Below are 26,157 nucleotides of genomic sequence, written 5' to 3' on the forward strand. Positions count from 1 at the left end.
TTGTGACGTAATATGCACCGTCCAGTAACAACTTTTTTTTTATTCACAGCAATATAAGCAAGGATACTATAAAACACTAATTTATTTATTCCGTTCGCTATAATTTTGTTGTATCAAAGCTGTGGCTCCCTGTCATAACCTTTCTAATCATAGCTACACCATGAACTGTATACAAAGGCAGAAAGTATGATCGTGATTGAATTTGATAGTCCCAAAGTAAAAAAATAATAAAATCTTGTTAAAAACCTCTTTCGATCTAAACTATTGTAATTCAGATAAATACCTCACAGGCTTTCTTTAGATAAGGACGCGCAGCGCCCCAGGGGGAGGGATGGTTATGTACCATACCTCCCCACCTATTAGGTATTTATCTCTTACTTTACAGCAAGCATCAAAGCAGTGTTTTTGTGAATATTTGTTCCACAAATATCGTGTATATATCTTTATCACTCTAGTTACAAATGCAGCTCACCGTCCGTATACATGATTCCAATTTTCAATCTAATTATTTATAATAAATCTTCCCTATTTACAAAATTACATCATTTAAAAATCCTCGTTAAAAATCCATTTATGTACATGTAATACAAGTCATACTATGCGACCGGCCTGGAACGAGAACCTGGTAGAATTTACGTCGTTTTCGTGGCATACAAGATGGACGCTTTAGCGTTCTTTTCCTCAGTCATGACAATTCCATAAGTTTTGCCTCTGTTATCGTTAATGAGTCGTCTTGGACGTTGCCTGACTGAGTTTTTCGGACATTCGAAACTGCGTACGAGAGGTGTTCGGGTCATCGTCGGGTTACGACGGCGCCCGGGAGTCGCTGGCGAGAATACAATTCTCATGGATGTGTTTCTAAGAGCATTCTTAGACCGTAGCATCTTTACAACTTGAACTTGATTGGCTGTTGTTTTCAACAACACTACAACCGGAATCTGACGAGATCGACTCGGTTATGTTCGTCATGGATTCGGCCAAAATATCCAAATATTCCTGAAAGAGATTGATTATCAATAAGGCCTTGATTGTCGTCAGAATGTAACGGTACTTGAAAAGATGGTTAAAATGTGTCTTACCTGACTAGTAAGACTGGACAGCATCTTTTCAAGTTCTTGTTCCAGTTGTGAAAAGCAAGGACGATACGACGGGTTCTCGCTCCAAGTTTTCAGCATCATTTCGTATCTAGAAATAAAAACAAAACGTTACTTTCCAACTTCAAACTAGGCGTAAAGTTCTGGAAAAAAACACACGAGAAAGTCGTGAAAAAATCTCTACAATACATTGCTATCATTGATCAAAAAACAAGACGGAAGTTCCAAGCGAATAATTTTCCTTTAGAAGTAGTGAAGGTAAAAGAATTGAATCTGCATTCCTTAGATAAAGGTGCTATGTTTTTTTATTTGAATAGATCGGAAAGATATTATCAAGACTTACATTTGAAGAGGACAATTTTGAGGCTTTTCCATTCTGTAGCCACTTTTTAACAGTTCAAATAGTTTTTCAACGGGGATACCTGGGTATGGTGATCCGCCTGGATGACAAATGATGATGAAGACGTTAGTGCTTATGTGTCGTTTTGAGCGAAATGTTTTAAAGCTATGAGATCGCTTTCAAAATATACCTACCCAATGTGAATATCTCCCACAAAAGTACACCAAATGCCCAACTATAAACGAAAAATATAGTATATTTTATTATGATTTTATGTGTAAATACAACGAACTATTTTGAAGTGAAATAAAAAACTCTATACGTTGTAAACTTACACGTCACTTTGAATTGTGTAAACTCTGTCAAACAAAGCTTCAATTGCGAGCCATTTCACGGGAAGACGGCCCTAAACACAGTTGAAAATGCAATGATTTAGTACTTAAAACTTCAATGCATGAAAGAGGAAGAGAGATCCTTCATGACGTCCACTCACGTCTGTGGTTTTTCTGTAGTAATCCATGTCTCGCGTGTGGCGAGCCAAACCAAAATCAGCGATTTTCATAACGTAATCTTCGCCAACAAGGATATTTCTTGCAGCCAAATCTCGGTGGATGCACTGAACAAGTATTAAGACAGATATATATAAGCTCAAAGCATTTGCTTAGCGAACATGAAGTACTGTAGTCTTACCTTTTTGGACACAAGATGTCCCATTCCTCGCGATATTTGAAATGCAAAAGATATAAAATCCCTGATCGTCACAGGAGGTAAATTATTATGCTCTGACTCGCCGGAAGATTTTCTGTTGATCACCGAAGGCCTTCTGCTCCGTAAGAACTCTCGCAGGTTTCCATACGGAGCGTATTCAACTACCATGTATGGAAAACACGCGCCTTGAGGACAAAGAAATACAAGATTATTATGACCACGAGTTATGAAGACGACGAATCTTGGATTATGCTAAATATCTCACCATTTTGGGTGCAGCATCCGATGAGGTTTATAATGTTTTTATGGCAGCCTATTCTCTTCATGGTTTCCATTTCTGACACGAGATCTGCAAGCTCTATTTCAGTCGCGTCACCTAAAAAGGCAGGAGGATAAACCACGTTGTCTCATTCAAAAAGAAATAGAAAAAAGTCTTTTTTGCAGCCTGGATGTGTTCGTTATTACGCTGGACCATGATATCTTTAAAACCTAACTTACTTTTCAACATCTTTACAGCGACAGTGTGGCATTTTGGATAGCCAGGCAAGTCATAAGCCTCTGCCTTCATCACGACACCAAATGCTCCTTCTCCTAACGGCTCGTCTTTTATCACCAATTGACCCTCGTCAATTTCCCATTCCTCGTCGTAAGGCATTTCAAATTCACCTAGAAAGGAAAAATACATTTCATATATAGTTCTATCAGTTCTAAACTGTTCTTCTTAGAGGTCCAGTAAGGATCATCTCTTATTGATCCAGTGTTACTACAGGAAGAAACCTAAACTAAACTAACTTTATTTATACTGGATAGCTCTATCAGTTCTAAACTGTTCTTCCTAGAGGTCCAGTAAGGATCATGTCTTATTGATCCAGTGTTACTACAGGAGGAAACCTAAACTAAACTAACTTTATTTATACTGGATAGCTCTATCAGTTCTAAACTGTTCTTCCTAGAGGTCCAGTAAGGATCATCTCTTATTGATCCAGTGTTACTACAGGAGGAAACCTAAACTAAACTGAACTAAAGTGAGGGCAAATCAACCTACCTTCGCAGAGATCCGAATCGACTTTCGACAGGCCATTTGACGGTAACCTGGTGCGAAAACTATTTTGCCGGCTAAACATCAATGGCAGGGTTGAATTTGTGGAACTATTCGACTCCAAACGGCCGTTTCGTTTCATGCCAAAGAACTTGATCGAGTCTTGTCTGCCCATATCAAAAACTCCACCCGAACTTTCTTTGGAAGTTTCTAAGCCACGAGAGTACAGCACTTTTCCCTCGATTCGTTTCGACATTTTCTTCTTGTAGAATAAAAATCCGACGATGACGCAGACAGCAATTAAGATGATGACGACAACAAGCATGATGATAGCGATGATACTGTTACGACTAATAGTGTCGGAGGTTTGTCTCCGGGGAATTGGAATGCCTTTTCTCGTATCACGAGTAGAAAAAACTTCATCTAAGAAAAGATTTAAGAGTTTAAAACCACGTTGTGTGGTAGAAAAGACAGCATTATAAGAGCTTTGGGTTCAGTGAAATCAGAAAATTCCTAGATCGGGTCTTTGCAAAAAAGAAAGATCTTTCAAGCTCAAAATTTTTTTGTACAGACTCGCTTTTTTTAAACACACATTGTCAACGGCTCTTATTGAAACATACGCAAAGGTTAAAGTGAATTTTGTCGGATACAATTTCCTTCTGATGGATGTTTTATAGTCTGTTGTCTTGAAATGTATATGGGCAATTAATCAACTAAAGCCAATACAATACTGCTGTATCAATACCAAACTACATTCCATACGCCAGAAGTGAATTGAATCAAACAAAATTAACAGACCTGCAACGACTCAACACACTCGTATATCACAAGTTCAAATCGACTACCCTGTATCCAGCAATTTAGGACACTATAATAATACATTGTGAGAACTTGTTCACGTGTTGAACACGCTTGCCTGCATAGCGGGCGAGACTAAAGGCAGCTGAGCCTGATCGTTAATTGTTAACAAGTCGTTCGGTTGTCAAAATACCAACCTCGTCCAATAACTCTTAAGAACGCATTCCTTGAACCTTGGCCAACATGATTTGTGATCAAACAAGTGTACATTCCTTCGTCGTCTTTTGTAACATTATTTATATAAACTCTCCCCCCGTATTTTCCGTTATTTTTTTCGACGTCAAACGCCTTATAATGTCGAGGATTAATCAATGTATAATACGACGAATTGGTGGAGGGTATTTTTGCAAGGTCCAACTCCGGGTAACTAGGAGGCAGTTTCTTCCAGTGAAGCCAACGATAGTCGGTCAACATCGGACTAAAGAGCTCTATACATTGAAATGTCACGTTGTCGCCAACACGAACAGTTTTGTTGACGGGGAAATGAGTTGATAACACTGGACGTATTGGTCCCTTTTCTAAAAAAAATCCACAGCAACATAGTCATGTTGTATTGTGAAGATACTGCTGATCTAATAGGCTAGACGCTTCAGATACAACTGAATACTTCTTATGGAATATATGTTAGTTGGATTAAAAGAAAATGGTCGTAGACCAAGCTCTGAATATGCCAAAAAATGTTTGTGAAAGTTGATAAAAAAATTCAATCACAATTCATACAGTAGCTCAGTCGTTTTAACAATTAAACTATCCTGGACAACTTTCACAAACATTTCTCAGCATTTCAGATTGAAATTATTCGATTTAGTTCACACTCCAAGAAATCTGCTTACCTATTACAGACAGTTTGTAGTCATGTGATAAATTCCCCAGTCTATTTGATACGATGCATGTGTACAGACCATTGTCTGATGGAACGGCTGTTTTGATCCTCAGATACCACTTCGTACCATTAAACCTTTGGCAAAAAAGATGAAAAAATAAACAAAAGAATACTCTCATGCAAACTCTAGCTTGGGCATTTCGATAGACGAGTTTACGAGTTAACAAGCGCAACAGAGCGTTGTTTTCCTATCAATGAAGCCACGTTTAAAAAACGTTACAAATCCAGTACTTACTTTGGATCTAAACGACGATATGTCAGGACTTTGCCGTCTTTCAGCCACTGATATTTCAAGGGAGGTTCTCCATCAGCCGCACAGCGTAATTTCAGATCATTCGACGCTGGCCAGGCGATGAACTGCCTCGGTGGCATGGGTTTTATGAACCACGGTGGACCTAAAAAAACGAGATATCGAAATGAAAACTATCGTATCATTATTTCCTAGCAATTTATCAGCCAAAAATATGATAAATTTGAAACGACTGTTATTCTGTTACAGTGTTTTTTACCCAAATATTTCGAATTGTTCATTAACTGGTACTATTGGACATACCTTTTCCGTGTATACCACGTGGCTTGGAAACACCTTCAAGTTCAAAAGAAAATCAAATAAGCATTTGAAAGAAGTGGTATTCTTACAATGGCTGGGCTAAAGAAGCCGTAGCAGGGTTTGATCAAGAAGCATGGTTGTCAAAAGCTCTGGCTGCGTCGTATGCGCTCGTGAAACTCCGAGGGGGTAGTTTAGGGTCCATCCCCCCCCTATCACGTCAACAACGCCTGTGGGAGGAAACCGGAGTACTCGGGAAACCCCCCATCACGAATTTTGATATAGCTGGATTGCACTTTTTACATAAAATCTCACGAGTTCGCGTCGACGACTGCGTAAGCAACGCTTTGTCACAATTCATGCAAGGTCAAACGAGGTGAATTTATGTCGCGACCTTAGGTGCGCTAGTCCAGTGCTCTACCTGAGTCAATATAGGTCAACATTGTTCGAATATATTTGATAATACCTTCTATCTATCTGCATGTTTTGAAGATATGAAGTGAAGTTTCTTACCTGAAACTGTTAGGTTCATTAGTTTGCTTGCTGTGCCGTATTTGTTTTGAGCAAGACAACGGTACGTGCCGACGTCCTCTTTTCGCACGTTTTTTATTCGCAGCATACACGCCTCTCCGGTACGACTTCGAAATCTCGACTTTCTTTTCACCGGAATAATCGCACCATCTTTGTACCACGTCATCGTCCATTCCTTTTCCCAAGTGTAGAAATCGCATTTTAAACGAACGATTTTACCAACTTCGGCCACAAAACTGGCAGTTGCTGTGTCGACCAACCTGGGTTTCTGGCCTGGAGTAAACAAAAGCTGAAATTAGTTCATGAGATAAATTGAAAAGAAAGCCCCATTCCCTTCGTTAATCAAACGTTTCCGGACTTAAGATTTAAACGTCTAACGACGTGCGAAAGACGAATCGCTCAGGACGTATTAAAATCAGTGATTTAACCATCGTAAATAAAAGTTTTGAAATATTTAAAGTTGATGTAAATTTAAATGAAATTCATGCAATGAAGAAGAACGTCTAGATGCTATGAAGGAGAACTGATATGTACAAAATGGCATAGAAATGTCGAAGAACCAACAATATATGTTTCAAAAAGACTTTTTTTATAATTTTGCACTAATATTTCAGAGTATTTTACAATGCACTCAGTTTTCGTAATTTCTGAAAACTAAGACTTGCTGTTTACTGTGATTGGAATCAATTTCCTCGACTGTCGATCGACATCAGCACGAGGGATTGTTGGTAGATATATGCATATATTCTATAGAATATATGAGGGAAAAAATCCCTTTGAAATAACATGTAAGATGGCATGCGATACGTCATTTCATTTGCATTATAGTGGATTGGTGGACGTTTGAATTTCAAAGGAATAAATAAAACATCACGAGATTTTCGACGTCATTGCAGTCCAATAAACGCCCCGTCATTTTAGGCGCGTTGAATGATAAATATATATAACTTGAAACAAACAGCAAAAATATCCGAACGATGCAGAGAGTTTTTGATTAATAATAATTGCTTTGATGCTTGTCAAAGGTTTGACGTGAAAATATTTCGAAATTGTGAATGCTCCCAGCTGCACGTCGTCGTTGAATGACGCAAAGAGCCGACAGAGAACTGTCTTTGGTAGAACCAGAACCCGAGATTTAGTGTTTCAGAAATTTACCTACGAAAACATGGCTTGGGTGAATCATTCACCACATAAGGCCCAGATCGCTAGAGGAACTATCCCCAAACAGACACGAATATACTTCGTGTCTCACAGGAATCTATGACCCTAAGATTTGACCTTTGCATGCTTGCTTTCGCGAGATTGACATCGGAAAATGGTTGGCTTTCCAAAAAAAGGCGACAACGTGTAAATATGGATATGTTTTTGAAACAACAATTGTCGAATAAAAGCTCTTTCACGACGTAAATGTTGGCGTAGAACTGCTCACAAACGATTGTTGTTGCCAAGTATAGTATTAAAAAGGCCTTGAGCGTTTCCATTAGCGCTCCTTTTAGCCTTAGCCAAAACAAAAGAAGCAATTAAACTAAATAAACCTCCTCTGTAATTTTGAAACATTCTAGCCGCACACACGCAAACTAATTCTTTAAGCATTTTTATATTAAAGCCATTTTTATAATCTTATGAGCTATTGTGTGCAAATTGATGGGAAGAAACTGACTGTCACACACTTGAATTGAAGTTGACCTTCAAACTAATTTCGCGTGTATACATTGCCATGTTTCCATTTTATCAGAGTAGGAATCGCTTGAACAAACAAAACATGAATCTCGTATTTGTATTTGTCGTGTAAATAATTGACGAAAACTTGCGTGCGCAGGTGATATTTTCATTAAAGAAATGTTCAAAGTATTTTATATCATGCGAAATCTCATTGCTGAACTCTGAACCCGTTGAAAAGCAGCGTTAAAAACAGGCGATTTTATCGATCATGCATGCGTGTGTTTTTGAGAACCTGTTTGAAAATGAGATGTATAAAGCTGATATTTCCGCATAATTGTGTACAGACATGCACCATATTGACTACAGATAATTTGGATAAAACGTTATATCTGGCTACAGCTTTTCAAAAGAAGGGTGCTGTATTGCCTCATAATTATACACCGGTGGGCGAAAATTATCCATGGTGCATGGACACGAATTAAAACCAATTAGTAAAATCTATATAGCTATATTAAATGTGAAATCGGGTATAATTTAACACTTCCTAAATTCACAGGATTGACCTTTTGCTTATAATCCTTAAATCCTATGGCTCAAGAGCAACGTATACGACCCTCGTTCAACAAGTCTATCAAGTTTGAAGCATTGAAGAAGACCTTGAACTTTAAGGACCACAAGTTAGCGATTGAAAAGCGGCCATGTTGAATATAACAAGTTGACTTCAGGCAAATGAAAGAGTTTTGCACTTGCAAATTTACCTCGGGGAAGAAATGGATAACACTGAGATCTTTTTTAAACAAATTAATAGTCTTTTCGAGCTGAAAACTTTTGCAAAACATGCTATGATTCTACAAAACTAAGATAGATTTAAAACAAACGTTTTATATGCATTCAATAAGATGCCATATGTAAATCTTTTGGTCAATTCAAATGCAGATTGCAGAATGAGATATCATGAAAATATACAATAGTTGAAGTGCCTTAATTTTGCGATTCATTATACTTCACAAAGCTTTCTTTATTTACAACTTGAAGGTACTAAACACGAAAAGAAGAAATCAAATTTACTCTTCTTTTTAATGCTAAGAACGTGTGCGTTGATTGTTTTTTTGGAATCACTGATGGGCGTTATTAGATGAAATAAGGAAAAAAATGAACAAGGAGCTCGATGGGGTAAAAAACCCCATTCTATCGAGAAGTTCCTGTCACATTTTTTCGTTTATAGTCGATCTAATCACAGACTTTCTTCTTAATTAAAACCATTTTTTGTCAACGTGATCTGATATGCATGGATATTCACGATGTTCAACCGCGTTCACTTGAGACACTCAAATTAAACATTTCTCAGTGACAGGAGCGATTGTTCAGACAACGACTTATAAGACACTCATTCCTCATATCAACCGTATACGATTTCAAGAGCTATGACGTACACGAGACAGTCAACGGTATATAAATATAATTGAACAGAATTTCTGAAGCTATATAGTATCACCGTCTATTTTCCTAGTCAAACGATAGTTTATTTGCAAGATTATATTGTTTTGTAAGAAACCATATAATGCTACATGCATATGATATAAATATATGCCTCAGTTTTTCGTTTTAAACAGCAAATATAAACGAGGGCTTCACTTGAATGTACACAATTTAGGGTATAACACAATGTAATTTCATGAAGCAATTAAGAAGTTTTTAAAAGCGTTTTGTAAAAGCTTCAGATGACTACAGCCTCGGTACGCATATGTCAATAAACCGAAAATATGAAGCTGTTGTATCTCTGCCATTTTTAGAATCGAAATTGTGTGAAATATACAAGGGAGGAGATACGTTGAAACCACAAATCGTAGCGATATTGCTTGCATTTTACTCAGAGACAAAGCGACATTTTTCGTCTTGTTTTAAGTGTGATTAATGTTGCGGGTCAACTTTGCGCTGGAAACGTGAGTAAAGGCGTATATTTCACAATACAATATTGCCACCCATTCAGTCAATAAAGAAGCTCGCTGTGTCTATAATAATAACTAAGGTTTAGCGCAATGTTCCCGCGAACATGCATTGTTTTAAACCATTATTTAGTTCACCGCATGCGCGCAATGTGATCAAAACGCCCTCACGGCAGGCGAGTTTTACCCGCTTCACAGAAAACGTCCGTTCGCTCTGAATTTTGTACGGCATTTGAAGGCAACCCAGCGAAAATGAGCCGAACACAAGCGTCTTTGATGGTCACAAATTGCCTTAGAAAATGTGCCAAACACGTAAGCATCATACTGGGTTGCGCGGGGTTGCGACAGATTGTAGATAAACTTGTGACGAACTTTGCTAAATGTTCAATGACATTCTCCCGACATTACGGCGTCGTTCATATTAAGGAGGCTGACCAGCTATTTTCGGCAAAATTTGACGCTCGCAGAGGGATAAAAACACTCAGCCAAAAAATCATTGCTTAGGAATGCGGACTTTTGAGTCAGAGAACAAACAGATTAATAGTTTGGGCAGCGACACTTTTGTCTATAATTGAAAACATTAACGTCAATAGAGCAAGCGACCTTCATCTTATTGCTCTATCTAAAGTTAAACATTTCCACAACACATATAAAACATTCCTCTTGTAATGAATTCAATATAGAGTTCAATCAAAGGGAATGTACATTAAAGATTACAGCGCTGTTATTTTGAATTCAAGTTAGTCAACATTGTTAATGTTCTTGATACAGTCTTGCGCTGGAGGATTACAGCGATAAATAATGCACAGAGTTCTCGCAAGGGTTTTGCTGTTATTGCAATACTTAGGTTTGTCTGAACATAAATCACTCATTTGCTTGAAGGAGAAACAGACAAGGAATTTCAATATCCAATTATACACATGAGAAATTTGGCTAACAATTGTGTTCGTATGACACTAAACGACGCTGTTTTATTATAAAACATTTGAGATACAAAGGCAAGGGTTCGTTTTGCGAAATAATGCGTTTGAAACTTCGATTCTGACGAAGTTGAAAACATTTAATCGAGAGTGGCTTTTGAAACGTCGAGTGTTAGGAATTTGAAAGGCAATTTGAGAATCAATTCGATGTTTCCTGAAGCGTGTCCGCCGTGAAAGGAACGGAATTTGAAGTTTAGCACGTCTGACCAAAATGCTTTCTCATTATAAACAGACAACACTTACCAACGATAGCAAGCGCAAGCGATGCTGATGTGGCAAGCACCAGTAAAACACGCCAATCATTCACCAAACGTTGGTACACCATTACGGTTATAATCCAAGGGCCATATAGTGGAGATTCTTCAAATTTGATCGATTACCACTAAACGTGAACAAACAATATGGTATTTAACCAATTCGTCGAGTATCCAGAAAGTAAATAACATATATAAGGTGCAATTCATTAAATCGCAACATCCGTGTGCCCCAAAAACGTGAGTAAATAATGTCAAAGGATAGCTTTCTTTGGCTAATGTGTAAATTAAATAACACACAATAGATCCATCGCCTTGGTATTGTTTGAGACAATCCTACCAACGCTAAGAAACTCGGCAAATACTCACTGACATGGCCTTTTTAAACGGAATGATAGATAGCTTGGTAACGTTATAGTACTTGTGAATTGTGTCCGAGCCAAAAAGCTGTAGTTTACGCCGTAAATACAATCGCCAAGGTGAATTGAAGCACATGAAAGTCAATTCGAAACCTAATACATTAATAGCAATTAACTATTTGTGCTGGATATTGTCTCCGCCTTCGTTCAATCAGGCACAGTGGGTTGTTCAACAATGAAGTGTCATCTTGCATTATTGCAACTTCCGTAAGACGAGCAACGGCGAAATGATTGGTTTACGCCGAGGCAATGAGCTCCAGTTTTATATCAACGTATTGTTTTTCCACGGCACCTTGTTGTGTTAGGAATGTAAGCAAGTTGTTTTTAGAGAACATAAGTGCAGAATACGCGTATATATGTAATATATATATACATCGACGTTTAATATAGTTAATGCATGTTTCGTATTTTTGGATCGAATTCATAGCCATGTTACATTGCTTTGGAATAAATGAAACTTTCTAACTGTATTGAAAAACATAAGAAAGGATTAGCTTTCTGTGAGAAAGCTTTTAAAGCAATGAAGCACATTGATATATTTCATGTACAAAAAGTTCATGTAATAAATGATAAACAAGCTCTTTGAGATCAAATTTTGATAAGTTCCTAGTCGATTTAAATGTTGAACCTCTCAGTCTCTCACATTTCGGCTGATCTTGGGTTTCGTTGTAGAGTATGTTTTGATTTTCCGTTTATATTATGATGTATTTAATTTCATTGAATTGTCTGCCATCGTTTAATCTCACAACAACCATCAAACTGTTATCACTCGACATCAAGGAATGCAATTTTACAGACGAAATATTACCTTGAAACAGTTTCACAAGAGATGCCGCCTTTTTTCGGAGCGAAACTGGATGACAATATGAGAAAGAGAACCGATAAAACGACTGTCATTAGCGCTAAAAGCTGTCTTTAGAGCTAGGAAATCACACGGCATTGCTCTTTATCAAAAGTTCTTTATAAGCGAATCAAACTATAAACACTGAGCTCATGCACTGCTTCGCCCACTGAATTAAAAAACTACGAAATTTTGATCTCAGGTATCAAGTTTAATCTGTTAATGCTTTAGATTTTTTTTTACCATAAAAGTTTCGATGTGGCAGTAGCTATATTGCGGCATGAAGTTTTTTTACCCTAGCTATACATAATACATTCTTGCTGTGCTCCCTCGTATTTAAAAACACTGCGGGTGTTATTCAAGTGGCCTGAAGCACAAAATACCCAAGATACGTTGAACAGTTTCATTATTTTTTTTAAACAAATACTCGAATGAAACGAGTTCTTATTTACCTATGAAGATATCTAGCACTAGAATCATATCAGAATTCCCAAAATGCCTGCATCAAATCAAGCAAGCACCGGGCAATTTCCCCTGAAGTTTCAGACGTAGGATGGATGTCAAATCGTCAATTCATGCAAATATACCTTTCCGGTCAAAAACTCTTTCACTGTTTTAATGAAACCTTGCTGCAAAACGATGAAGATTTTAAAGCAGAATTTCTACACGAAGCGCAATAGATTGGCAGGTAGATTTGACATAAAAATTCACTCAAATGAAAAGATGGCTTCACTTTTATGAAACATCTTAAACTTTTCGCCTGTGAATTGACATTTGATAATGAACTTTATAAATTGCATGTTGCGTGACTTTATCATCAAAATGAAGAACGCAATGTTGTCTCTTCAGGCCTATCAATCGGTACAGTTCAGATTTTATCTAACGAAATTAAAATTTGCGTGTGGGAACGTAATAACCATTGGCGACTAGAATGGTCCAACTATTTCTATGGCGTAACTGTGAATTAGCTGAACCCGTTGACAAGGGTCTGGCAGTTTTTGACAGGTTGAAAGAGGAGATGAACAGACATCCATGTATTATGCATGAAAAGCTGTTTCCTTGAAAATGAGATCAACGCATTGTATAAACGATTGAATCGAAGTGAAAGGCTTTGAAATGATGTCTCGAAATGAAAAACAACCAAAAATAAATAACGCGAGAAACTGCCATTGAAAGACTGCCTATGACGTGTTCGCTTTTCTCGACAAAAACATGGTAATAAACTCCCTGATCAATTGTTGGAGGGTCACGTTTTGTAAACAAGTTTTGCACAAGTCGTTTTCATTCTGACATGCATAATTACGTAAATTTTAGGCTTAAGTACAAATGTTTGGGTTTTCAGTTCAATAAAAAATATACATTAGCGTATAAACATTCATATACGTAATTCCTGAAAGTGCATAAAACACATCGCCTTGCGAATGAGAAGAGGGAGTTTAAGGAATGAAAGACTTGCTGATGACTCAGAGCTTGCCCGCAAATGATCTCCGTGCATGCGCGGCTACATAAATTAATGGTAGCTAAACGGTTCACATAAATACCCTCCAAGCTTTCTCAAAGCGTGATTCATAAACAGGTACTTGAGAGATGACAATGTACTCTGTCAATGGCGATTGTCAGTGGCTCATATAGTTGCTAAATTTCTACATAGTTTTAAGATATTTTACCAGAAATAGTAAAAATCAATCAAGAAAACGCCCACTATTTACAATAACAATTTAGATGTGGTATTTACTAATGTATTAAATTAACTGGCTTGATTAGAGCACCGTATACGACAACCTTTTACAAAAAAATGGGGAATTTTTGAAGAAGGCAAAACTGACAAACTGATGATCAAGTTTTTTTGAAAACTACAACGCAGCTACGATATTTATTGGATCTTTGATTGTCGTTTCGTGACCAATTCCTCTCAGGCCAAAAAAGTTTAATTCTGGGGGGTAAATCGTTGACAAGTATATATTTCTTCGGCTCATTTAAAATTATCCTTAAGGTCAAATGGTTAGCACGCAAAAACAGGTGAAAAATGCAAAAAGTCCTGTATGTCAGCGCGTGGCTTTTTCCAATGTTTCAACAGCAATCAATTGTTATTTAGTTTAGTAAAAAACTTTGTTGTTCATCAGTGATATAAATTAAAATAGACTCAATCTATTACTTGGAACTACTTTTAGGTGCTGCATGTAGAACCTAAAGAAAATTTCATCGCCGGATATAGAGCAATTTCCATAGGTTTACAACAGATTGGCAAACAAAATTAAAGAATTGGAACTTCGAAAACAATTAGCAATATATCACCAATGACTTGAATTCATCTCATATCATCCAGCATAATTGATGTTTTGAAAAATATTGCGAAGGTAAATTCATTTTGATATCGAGTGCTTTCTTAAATATAATTCAATTATCAGCCGAGTTAAGCTCGTTTAAAATGTGGCATTTTGCTATGTCGAATGCATTTAAGACGAGGCATAACAAGGCATATATATCATCTGTCCTGTTTTTTCCAGCACCCTCGACACATGCCATGGAAAAGCAAGGTTGAAATCGGTAGAATTCGTATATCGTTAATTGAGAAGGTTTCAAATCTAACCTTGCGGTAAAGGTTATTCTTCTCAATCAATATTTGTTCAACAGCCTTTTGGAATGAAGAGGAACTCTTGTCTACTTTAAAAGAGACAATATTTTTGAGGACAACTTCCGATTTGGCAAGTCGCCTCGTCATGTTCGCGTGTGTTGCGTGGTATTGTAACAACTGAACACATTTTAGTTCAATTTCTGGCAGGATTCCTGTGTAAACACAGATATTCATATACATCGTATGGTTTTGCTCGAGGGTTTAAACGTGGTTTAATCAACTCTTATGCATACATGCTCTGGTTGAACGAGAACTAGAGTTGCAGGAAAGTTGACTGGATGTTGCTACGCAATCAAATCAAAACGTTTATCGAAATCTCGCTCAAATTTAACGGACATGTTCTTTCTCTTATTCTTGTTTGACTGGTACAAATAGCGATAGCAACGGGCAGGCGCGGGCCTTATCCCACCTTCTAATCAGCAGGCGTCCTTACCACAATTTAAACTAAGTTAGTTGAGAGCTACGGGACGTAGATGGGATTACAAGACTTCCAGCGTGCGCTGATCCACAGTTACTTAGCTTAATACAATTGGATATCCTGTTTTAACACTAGACTCAGTTCCGACTGTGTGCCGGGAACACGCGATGTACGCGTTCGTGAGCACAAAACTAATGATTGAAGCATTACGAAAGCATATAGATCTCGCTATAATAGACAATTTAAGCATCTCAAGCCGTTGCCAAGCTAAAAATTAGGATCCCACATCAATTGGCATATCAATGAATAAGACAATATCCCAAAAGTCTTTAAATATAGTCGCCAAAGTGCCCATAATCATTTAAATCAGAAGAACACGTATGTATATAGTCCCAGGCTCCTGCACGCAGGAAATTCACAGTTTTTTCTAATATTGAGGAATGTTTGTCCCAATGGTTTGTCCTTGACCTTAATACGCTATGTGTATCACGTGACAGGAACGCTTGCGACGTATTAGTTTGAGAGATTATAAATTTATAGCACAAGTGAAGTGTTTTTGGCATTGATGTTAAACGCCATGCAGGCAGTACCGACCTCCCGTATGCAAATCCCTGAGCTCCGTAAATCTGGGAAATGGGAGTTAATCCAACAACTTTTGTTGAACACCGGAAGTGAATCGTTATGACCAGCTGATAAAATATACTCAAGCAAGAAACTCGTTGCTTAAAATGTCTTTTTGAGTCTTGATAGGATAGACTTAAATAGCAAACTGGTTATATTTAAAATGTTTGAATGTGTTTTCGAAAGAATCAAGGAGCATTTGGTCCCTCGCTACGTCAGTATAAACTTCAAACGGAATAGGAAATTTCATTTGTCTGATAAAGTGTTAATGTTCAAGTAGTCTGTTTTAATAGCATAATAATCTTTAAATGCTGTAATGATATTGAATTTGTGAACAATAGAAACTTTGAAACAATCGAGGCATCGATGTCTCCATTACGGCCACGTCATTACTCACGCGAAGCGGGATTTTCCATCATGAAAAATAATTCTATTTCGGGAACATTTCAAGGCACAAAAAATTCATGAAAAGCCGCCGTCGAACACTGTTTCATAAGAAAACAAACGTTGGTGGCAAATATAAACTCGTCCTATTATTGCACAGTGGTCTGGTAGTTCAGCGCACACTGTGTCACTATGAGGTCACTTAGTTCCTGAAAACACCGCTAAACTAACGCGTCAACGTAAAAGTCCGCGCAGAATATAGGCAAAGCGCATTCTAAAATACAATTTGCAGATATCTACATATGATCCAGCGGCAGTTCCTTCACGACAAATTGCTCCATCACTTGCATGCCTTATTCAGTAGAACTAACGGATCTCTGACGAAGGCTGTCGAAGCGTTTAACGTTCATTCTTATTAAGAAACTCATCTATTTTATCATTTATACTAGAATTCCACGCTAGAAAATCGTTTGAATAACTCCCTTGCTAATTCTGGTCAATGCCGAGGTTTCGATTTAAGCGGATTTGTACTAGAACTTTTGAATTACATTTATAACAAACATTCATCATTGCAACTTCGAAACAAGAGTTTACAAAAAATTGCTAAGAAAATGCTCATATGCTTTCTCATCCACTCTGTCGTATAACTAATCGATTGACTGACAATGTCACAAGCGTGAAGATCTCATAAATTGCATTTTAGATAAAATCAATTTCCAGATATGATAACAGATGTTGGATGGTTATCTTCAATTCAATCTTGAGGGAAATTCCTGTTAGTTAAACACATTTTACAGCAAATCCTTATACACACCTATAATACGCACTATTCACTTCCAGAATTACAAATTATATCACCCCATATATGTCTATCTACCATTCTTTTCCCATATGGGTGCCATAAGCGATTAATTATGCATTCACCATTAATTGTATTGTAAACCCAATCGGCGTAAGGCTAATTCAGGCTAAGGTTAGCAATTGTCAATTGTTCTGATGTCAAAAACATCAGGAATAATCTCATTTCGTTGTCCGACTTAAGTAGTATTCTGCGACGGTGGTGGTCAGTATATTTGCTGTATTTATGAACACAGCTGGTAATTCATGTGTATATTAAAATAATAAGCATTTTGCGCGAGTCTGAGTTGTTCTAACAAGCGAGGTTATTGGTAATCTAACCAAGGTGGTAACCAGCGGTCACGATAGCAGGAAAATATTAGTTGTTTAAACTTAGTCTACCATCAAGTGGACCTTAGATATGAACTTTTAAGGCCAATAGCGCTTGTGCTTTCAAGATAAGAACTGTAACGGATAATGAAACGATCATAACATATATTAGGCCTAGAAAAATCCTTAATAGACGAGTTTATGATTGCCTCTTGTAATAGTGATTGCGTAGCTTGGGAAAAATCTCACAAACACGCAACCGTCTTTAAGATTCTTATCAGCTGAGAAAATCTTAGTTACTCAAATTGATTGATTATTGTTGAGCTTCCGTCCGAGCTGCGATCTCGCGATGGGCTTGCAGACTGATAATTTGAAAGCAAGTCGTTACACCGCGTGTCTTTGAGAAAAAAATCCTTCCTAATCCCACTTAATGGAGTGCTACAGTACCCAGCGAAATGAACGGAAAATATTCAAAGTATTTGGGTGCAACACCACAACACAGACGATCTGTAATTGCCGGATATAAAACGTTCTCGAAATATGCCTTGCGCTCCCGGAATGACTGTAAAATCCTGTAGCATAAGTGTCCCCGGATTAAGATTAGGAAATCTTGTACATCATTTGTCACGCGTGACAATGTACTGTACTCGCTAAAAACGCTGTAACGTAAACATGATTATTGCGCGTTGGTTTCGACTCATTTTTTCCCCTACAAAACGATGAAGACACAATCCGCACTTTCTTCAAGAACCATAATGATTATGTATCATTCGTCAACGCAAAGCTTTCTCGATTTGCGCACGGGAGTTTAATACAGTAAACATGATATTCACAAGCTTTTTCGATGCTTCTAAGACCTACATACCTTCTTTTCAAGATAGCAGAGCTTCCGTCAGGCAAATTGTTCTTCAGGTCAAACGAATGCAGTGGTTTCTCGCTAGTTGCCTGTGGTAGGGCTGTTAAGGTCTCTCCTTGACGCCAACTATCAGCTTACTGAGGACCATGTTTACATGTCCTAACCCGTGTATACCTCGCGCGCATCTGTTTTGCGTTAAAAATCCATTTTATCCAGCGCGCAAAGGAGATTGGCTTGATGATTTGCGCGCATGGGTATACGGACAGTCGACGCAAGAACGTGTCACATCACTCCCAAACGCATGAACACGCGCAGCAACGGGAATATGGAGTTTCACATTTTATGCTAATCGTGAACAGGTGCGCGCACGCGAAAATAGAAGCTTTCCGACGCACAAATCGTAATGTTAACTAGCGCAAGGCAGCAGCTTGATGTCGCGCCGTGAGAGGCTGATTCTCATTGAGCGCTGCTGGGAATCGCGACTTTGATTTTTAAAATCCTATCAGCAAACACAAATGAAATCTTCGCCTGTGAAGTCGCTGAAGTGGAATACCCGCATATACCTGTAAGAACTTGTACACTTGGAGACGCATTCGAAAGAAATCTCAAATACATAGATGAACTAAAAAGCTTTTAATAACAGGCTTTCCGTTGATGGAAACGCGCAAATGTCTGCCTTAGATATCCCCCAACAAGAGAACATTTTTTGGGGAAAATATGATTGGATCAATTGTATTTATATTTATAAATTATACAATGAACGATTGATGCTATGATGGGTCATATACGCTCTCACTTCAACTCTACTTCTATACAATAACAACGACAAAACTGTCTGAGTATTTTCAAGCACGTTTGACGTTTTTATATCAACGTATCTGCATACATATTCTTTTAACAAGAATTTAAAAGAAGGCTTGAAATAGCAATTTGTTAACTGACAAAAACACACAAGTAGTTTGGTGCTGAACGCAATGAGTACAATTAAATGCTTCAAACATATTTCCTACAACGAATCAATCTTTGTATCATGTTGGAAAGATTAATCAAACCGCTGAAATGTAACACTTTGGCAACAGACCCACACATAAATAAAACATTCTCCACGAAACGATGTGTTTGTGTTGGACATGTTAAATACTTGTCTGCACGAATATTCAACATCTGCTTCAAACACTTCAGACGTACTTTTAGCTTGTAGTATAAGGTTCCACATTCAAGCAATACTTTATCGCTAAGTATTAGCAGTAAGAAGATTGCTTGGATTTTTAATCCCGGAATTCAAAATATATTCAATGTACGTTTCATGACGTATACAGCTAAGCACGGTATTAAACTCAAAGCATGACTGTTATTTTCCAATCAAGAAGTTCGCAATTCTACTTTAGAAAGCACTTTATAGCATAGCGTGCTACTTACGTTAGTTATGAAGAATGGCTTCGACGGGAAATCGATTCTTTTGACCGTTCGCGACGAGCTTACTAGATCAAAAAAACAATAGAAATGTGTTATTAACGTCAACACAAACAACTTTCATTCACGTGTTGTTTTACTTAGATTAGACCGACTTACGTCCTATTGAACTGTCCCGCAAAAAGCTCAGGTATGTACACAACGATATCTCTTTCCCGTTTTCGGGGTCCAGTTAATAGGCTTTTCTCAGACCAGGACACTCGAAGTGGATTTTTGCGCAAAACTATTTGTAAACCAAATCTGAGACGCACGCCTTGTTAAATCTTGCGCACAAGATAAGGTTCGAAGTTATCGGAATGCATCAGAATTGTGGCATTTGGACAGCTGGTAACCTTTACGCCACGGCTCAAGCGCTTTGGCACGAATTTAATTTGGGAGTCTGTCAGAGGTCATTCGTGTTTGTAAATGATACCTAATACTTTTCCTGAATATCTCTGGTATTCAATTTACGAAACACAAGTTAGGAAAAATCTCAAAAAATGCCCCTATTTGTCCTTCTGTGTTGAGGTCCTCGTTGGCTCAACGCTGGTTCCTATTTTAACCAATTCTGATGATATTTCATGAAATATAACGAAAGGAATTAAGCAATAATTTAATGAAGTACTTCTCGCTAAATATGACGTCATAGTTTCCCAGGCGCCGACTTGGTTCAACCGTACAAATAATTTACCTCCGCTTTTTCAAAAACAACAAATTTTTTGGGCCTGCTCACAAAATCTATCGTGTCAGTAGCAGTTTGAAAGTGCTCGTTTCAAATACAGCAACAACGAAAAATACACTTTGTGGACATGTTTTGAAAAGTCAACTTTAATAAGTAACGGCAGCAGCAAACGATTTATGAAGATTCATTCGTTATGATAATTCAAATCATTGTCAACTTTGTTTTGAAATTATAGGCCAGATGTGCTAAGATTAAATCCGTCTAACTGTGAGATTACGCAGGAATATATAGTATATTTGATGCCCTAAGTTTCAAAGAATTCATATTGATTGAATCCTAAATCACTATAATTAAAACAAAGCTATAAAGTATATCGCCTTTTTGGGATTGAATTCAGGCCATTTTACTCGGAAAAACTGCTTAGAAATAAGCCTAAAATTGGTGCAAACGTTGCCGAATGTTCCTCAAAATAACGCCTTTAACGGATTTCCCCACGGAACTCGGAAGCGCGCAATTTCAAGAATATATGAAAGTATTTAATGTAACTACATCATTGCAAAATGTTGCCAAATTTTCTCAGAATAAAAGTGTATTTTTCGTTAAAAATAGGAGGAGATTTATTTAAATAGCAAATAAGAGAGTTAATGTTACAGTTTATTAATTTCTTCCAGACACTGACCATCGGGTAAATTGTTATCGAATGCAGTTTCTCAATGAGGAGCCGACAAGGGTTGTGGGACTGATACTACCGTGTGAAAACACGTGGATGATACGTGACCAAGGAAACTGACGATGGTTGACGTCAAGACACGAGGATCTGTAAATATTGACATACTCGATAGTGCAACTGTGATGAACGTCTAGCAGCCGTTTTTTACAGTGGAATCACGTCTGTGTTTGATGGTTACAGAGACACCGGTGCTTGCAAAATAAATAAACCCGTTTCTGTTTTCCTTAGAGAACAGACATCTTTTCAACCTGTACAGTAAGAGTACTATGACGGAAGATATTCGTCTTACTGTATTGTTTTCCTTAGAGAACTGACATCTTTTCAACCTGTACAGTAAGAGTACTATGACGAAATATATTCGTCTTACTGTACTATTTAAGTACAATACTGAATACTCCAATAATGAAACGTTGAATTGAGTGTTGAAAACCACAACGGAATACTTTAGTTCGGTTTTAGTCTCGAATCAAAAAAACACATTAAAAATCGTATCAAACACAATATATCAGATTGGAAACCATTCAAGATTGATGTAATTTTAGTTCCTGAGACACCTTTTAGTCATCGCTATTTCAACAATGGCCCAAAAAAGGAAGCATTTTGCTATAAATATAAACTAGCTTTAAAAATAAATGTGTTTTATTATTTCCGGCATCTCCAGCTGAGATAAATAATAAAGAGGGAACTTTCCAGTTGAAGTTACCGGTGTATGAAATCTCGCCTGATGTTTAGGCGCGCCACCAACGCAAAGTTTATTCAGCTTTTTACTCGCATTCAGCCGGTTGTTATCATTTCCAGGCCATACAATGATAATAAAACGGACCACAGCGCTATTTCCTTTGTAGACAAGTCGTTGACTCTATTGATAACATGTTAAATAGCCCAATGAATGAATGAATGACCGAGTGAATGGGAATGTAATAAACACCACGACATAGTTGCAAATGCATTGAATTAAAAAACACGACCTGTGCACGTATGGCAATGTAGTTATGAGGAATACGACCCGCTCTTCCTGTCGTGGGAGGGGTAGGGAGATATGACAAGAGGTGACGAGGGGGGGGGACGGACTCTAGGACAATGCAGAGAAGTGGGACATTGGGGTACGGGGGGGGGGATTTACACGAGGGAGCAATCACAAGGTGTCGTAACCTGCTCAACGCAGAGTGAGAAACTTTTACAAAAATGGGTCCTGTGGTGTGCCTTACCCACCCACCCCTCCTACGTCTCAATGAGGACAGGGTCTGCGCAGACCTACGTTGAAAGGATCGCTTTTCACTAACTGTTGATCTCATTCAACTGTACCGAAGTTTGTGGCACTGACCTGCTTACAAGCAAGTCACTGAACTAACCGAGGTTTGTGGCACTGACCTGCTTACAAGCAAGTCACTGAACTAACCGAATGACGAGTGTACTGGATTGACCAGAAATAGCTCGTGCTGGTATTTCGAGGAGTTCTTAGACTGGTTTCCATAGTTACTGGTGCAAAACGGGAAATTTTGTAGTAGATAAGAATATATCCTATCCCAAAATAAATTATTTTTTCTATGTGAATTCGCTGGGCGAAAGCTGATAAGAGCTTCATCAGAGCTTTATATGGAGCAGTGTTTGACAGCAACGGGTAAAAAATTGTTCGGTCAAGTCCGTGTCATGGACAATGCATAATTCTCCTCGAGAAAAGTTAAAATGCGGAACTTGGGCGCTTCCGGAAAGTGGAAGTGTCTAGAAAACATTAGCAAAATGTAAATAATTGTAATAGCTCGATGTATATTTCTTGATCTCTCAGTGTATTCAATGTTTGGTCCATACATACAAAACGGCAAATATAGTAACATATTATAGTAGCTATCACTTCATTAATACTTCGTTTTTTCAGTGAAACCTGTTTACATTTCACTACGTTCTTCTCTTGGTTAAAACTACCATTTTTTGCATTTGTAATACGTTTCCCTTGTTGAGCAAATCTTCATCGAAAATAAGGTAGTTTAATATTCATTAATTACAATAACTTTTGAGAACGATGTTATCCCTTTATGTCCAAGTTACGAGATTGAATATATTCCCTGAAAATCCACATCAAGTCCAGGACCAAACATGAACTAAACGTTGTACTTTACAAATCTATGTACACACTTGTTGCAATATATCCAACAATTTAATATGTCTGTCAAGACTGTCAAATAAAAGGCTTGATATGGAATACAGTTTACAAAAATTTCAAACATGAGTGATGTATTCTTAAGAGGAACGACATATTCTTTGGTGAACCAGATTAGTTACTACCTAATTGACAACAATACTGGCACTTTGAATTTTCAAGCGACAGTATCGTTATAACCACTGATTCATGTACTTCGCAAAAAACGCGCGCTGTATCATGCACTATACTAGTAAACAGCCTTTACTCAGTCCATAGTTCACATGCATAACAAAATAATCTTACCGTTAGAAAGAGATTATTGTGTAAAATATCTTCTTCTACTTAAAGATAACAGTCGTAGATACCGGATTCCTTGTAGAAAGTTCTCAAACAATTAAGCATTCTTTACAAATCATAAAAATGTCTTGAACTCATGGATTTGCTTTCGTTTAAAAAACTACTTCAAAATGAAATCTTCACGTGTTTTAAAAAAACTTTTAATTCATTGTGAAAATTACTCATGCGAAGCTGCAGGTTTGGACATGCTTTAGATTCAACCTTCAGGCAAAAATCACTTAGAAGCGAGTTTCTTTGAAGATACAAAAATACGCGTTTGTCAATGGCTAGTGGTCGAGTGTTTTAGGAACTTGCACTTGGAACGTTTCCGTTGAAAAACCTAGAGTACTTCATATTCAAAAAATGCACTTTTTTAATGTTTTTGCGAGTCCGGGCTTATATACATGAAGTGATAAAGAGGGAGTGTTCGTGATTCTTTCCACAATCAACACGAACGTTTTAGAGTAATGTCACAATTAACATGAACATTTGCAAGCTTTCTGTATACTTTCGTTACAATTGCAGCTCAATTTTCCACTATAAACTTTCAGCTTGCCAGAATTCAATTTAAGTTTTTCGTCAGCTGTTAACGCGAATTGTCAACAAGTTTATATCAGACTAGTGGCTTCACCATTTTTTAAAGTTGATAGTTTTTGAAGCCACAAAATAATTTCAGAACAACAAAAGGCGTTGCTTGCCAAAAGAGCCACGAGATTTGTCAGAGTAAGCCATGATGTGTTCCACTGGTTTCTGACACATACCATAAATTAGCGACTACCAACTTGCACTCGGGATGTGTCAATTTGTAATACTGACTCATGAGCCTCTCATCCTCTTGTTCTAACGTCAGGGCATATTCACGGATATTGGTGCACCAATATTGCCGTAATGCATTTAAACCACCAATTCCTGTTTCCTGAAGTACATACTCCAAGACATTCTGAAAAATATATGTACACACCCATGTTCTTAATTCAAGGAAGCTTTTACTTTTCAAAGTCAAATTTGCCATTGATTTTCATGATCATTTCAAAGCCTAGATTCAGGCAATTGGCAAAAATCTTTGCCCAAAATGTCAAAACACTCACATACTGCTCAGGCAGTCGCTCTAATCAAACTAAGATCATGGAACTAACTACATGGTGATCATATTACTCAACATTCTATGGGAATACTCACAGGAAATCTTGTTTCTCTCTGCGAGGCTTCAGCATCCAAGGCAATTCGTAATAACTTTGTGAAGCGTTTAAGAAAATCTGCCAAAACATCGCTTAACACATCTAGAGTCAAATCATGAGCACCTGAACAAAAAAAGAGCCTGTAAAAATTTTGAAAGCCTGTAACTGTCAAGTTGTCCCAAGCCTTCCAAGTTATTCGACTTTCAACTTATTCCAACCCACAAGTTACCCCACCTACAGCAGATTTTTCACTGGACTTACTTTCATAGCCACAATGACAACAGATTGCTGCAATAGCTTTGTATGTAAGACATCTTAGTGAATCATTATCTAGTTGAACAGGACTGACACCATGGCCAGTGGTGAATTGACTAAAAAGAGAACAGATCTCTTCAAGCTTTGCTTTAGGATGTATTGAAATTATTCACCAAAGCATCACCTGGTAACAAATCTATCAGTCAGTGTGATTTTTAGCCCGTACAATACATTCAGATATATAAGAGACCTAATTGACTCTATTATGCCAAATCAATTTTACATTTCAATGCTAGCCACAGCAAGTTAAAGGTTGAATAAAACTAATATAACCAGGGAGCAGTGTGGCAGCATCTTCAAACAACTTAGCATCAAATGTGGTATAAAACTGCCTAAATTAGACAAAACACTTCTCAACGTTTCGACCTGAGGGCCTGTAAAGGAAGTGTTTTGTCTTGAATAAAACTAGTTGTCAATTCTCATACCTTTTTATTTCAAACTCAACAGGGTTGGGTACAATTCCTGGAAAATGTGGACGTGTATATATTCCATTTTTCCAACAATATTTCTTGGGTGGTAAAGGGGCAGCTGGTAGTTGTGGAAGATTATCATTTTTCTAGGAAACATTTACTGGAAATCAGTTTCAACAATGATCAGAACATGTTATTGAACATACTAGCTCACACTATATTTGTACATATTATTCAGGAGTGTCACTTTAATTCCTTACATTTCCACCTGCTTGTTGATGTTGTGCTGCCATCTTCATCAACAACATCTTTCTAATGTGGTGCTTTAGTTCTATGGCATGCAACAGCAAGTTTTGACCATGAGAGTCTAATGGTGGTTGAATGGATGGCAGCGCTTGATTTGAACATCTGTTAAAAAAAGAACAATCTATGTAAAAATCCACTGAATCACACCAAAGAGAAAAGTAAACTTACTCCTTTAAAGCTGTTTCTTTGCAGGATATTTGATAGAGTTTTACTTCGCCACATTCTGCAGGCTTTGGTTTGAACAGTTCTTCAAAATTTGCATCGTTTGAGCTGGGAATTTCATCGGAAACTTCTCCCCAGTAGCGATCAGCATTAGTTTCCATTTTTGATCTTGTCTAGAAGCTTAAAACCACTGAGATTTACAGAGTAAATGAGAAAATTTTACACAATCCAGGCCATTTAAAAGAACAAGAATTGATCATGAA

At 37.5% G+C, this 26,157-nt stretch overlaps 2 protein-coding genes across 4 annotated transcripts; both read right to left on the bottom strand.

The window, feature by feature from the left end:
* Nucleotides 1–19,998, bottom strand: LOC114538025 (fibroblast growth factor receptor 2-like). Of its 3 annotated transcripts, XM_028559135.1 has the most exons (18): nt 19,756–19,998; nt 19,603–19,664; nt 10,832–10,970; nt 5,983–6,273; nt 5,476–5,508; nt 5,158–5,317; nt 4,873–4,997; nt 4,177–4,557; nt 3,188–3,604; nt 2,641–2,808; nt 2,408–2,518; nt 2,125–2,327; nt 1,928–2,050; nt 1,770–1,840; nt 1,629–1,669; nt 1,438–1,534; nt 1,080–1,185; nt 1–996 (listed from the first exon to the last, which is right to left on the bottom strand). In XM_028559135.1, exons 3-18 carry the CDS (start codon nt 10,911–10,913, stop codon nt 871–873), a joined length of 2,535 nt encoding a protein of 844 aa, XP_028414936.1. In that variant the 5' UTR covers nt 10,914–10,970; nt 19,603–19,664; nt 19,756–19,998; the 3' UTR covers nt 1–870. The 3 variants fall into 3 exon arrangements, with proteins under 3 accessions (XP_028414936.1, XP_028414938.1, XP_028414937.1); XM_028559137.1 differs by lacking the exons at nt 19,603–19,664; nt 19,756–19,998 and adding an exon at nt 18,193–18,659; XM_028559136.1 differs by lacking the exons at nt 19,603–19,664; nt 19,756–19,998 and adding an exon at nt 11,212–11,397.
* A 3,071-nt stretch (nt 19,999–23,069) lies between these two features.
* LOC114538034 (STAGA complex 65 subunit gamma-like) lies at nt 23,070–26,157 on the bottom strand. Its single transcript, XM_028559158.1, has 6 exons — nt 25,901–26,157; nt 25,687–25,834; nt 25,442–25,572; nt 24,963–25,072; nt 24,703–24,824; nt 23,070–24,463 (listed from the first exon to the last, which is right to left on the bottom strand). The coding sequence occupies exons 1-6, from the start codon at nt 26,053–26,055 to the stop codon at nt 24,242–24,244; spliced, it is 888 nt and encodes a 295-aa protein (XP_028414959.1). The 5' UTR covers nt 26,056–26,157; the 3' UTR covers nt 23,070–24,241.

Source organism: Dendronephthya gigantea, unplaced genomic scaffold, assembly GCF_004324835.1.
Source record: "Dendronephthya gigantea isolate DGI-Jeju-01 unplaced genomic scaffold, DenGig_1.0 000173F, whole genome shotgun sequence".
NCBI classification, from domain to species: domain Eukaryota; kingdom Metazoa; phylum Cnidaria; class Anthozoa; order Malacalcyonacea; family Nephtheidae; genus Dendronephthya; species Dendronephthya gigantea.

Excerpts from the sequence above, each read along its gene's own strand:
- LOC114538025 (XM_028559135.1), bottom strand. The coding sequence starts at position 10,913 with ATGGTGTACCAACGTTTGGTGAATGATTGGCGTGTTTTACTGGTGCTT. Across the intron at positions 1,670-1,769 it reads TACACAATTCAAAGTGACGT|TTGGGCATTTGGTGTACTTT; the intron begins GTAAGTTTACAA and ends TTTCGTTTATAG. Across the intron at positions 1,186-1,437 it reads CAAAATTGTCCTCTTCAAAT|ATACGAAATGATGCTGAAAA; the intron begins GTAAGTCTTGAT and ends TTTTATTTCTAG.
- LOC114538034 (XM_028559158.1), bottom strand. The coding sequence starts at position 26,055 with ATGGAAACTAATGCTGATCGCTACTGGGGAGAAGTTTCCGATGAAATT. Across the intron at positions 24,825-24,962 it reads TTGTCATTGTGGCTATGAAA|GTGCTCATGATTTGACTCTA; the intron begins GTAAGTCCAGTG and ends TTTTTTGTTCAG. Across the intron at positions 24,464-24,702 it reads AGAGAGAAACAAGATTTCCT|AATGTCTTGGAGTATGTACT; the intron begins GTGAGTATTCCC and ends TATATTTTTCAG.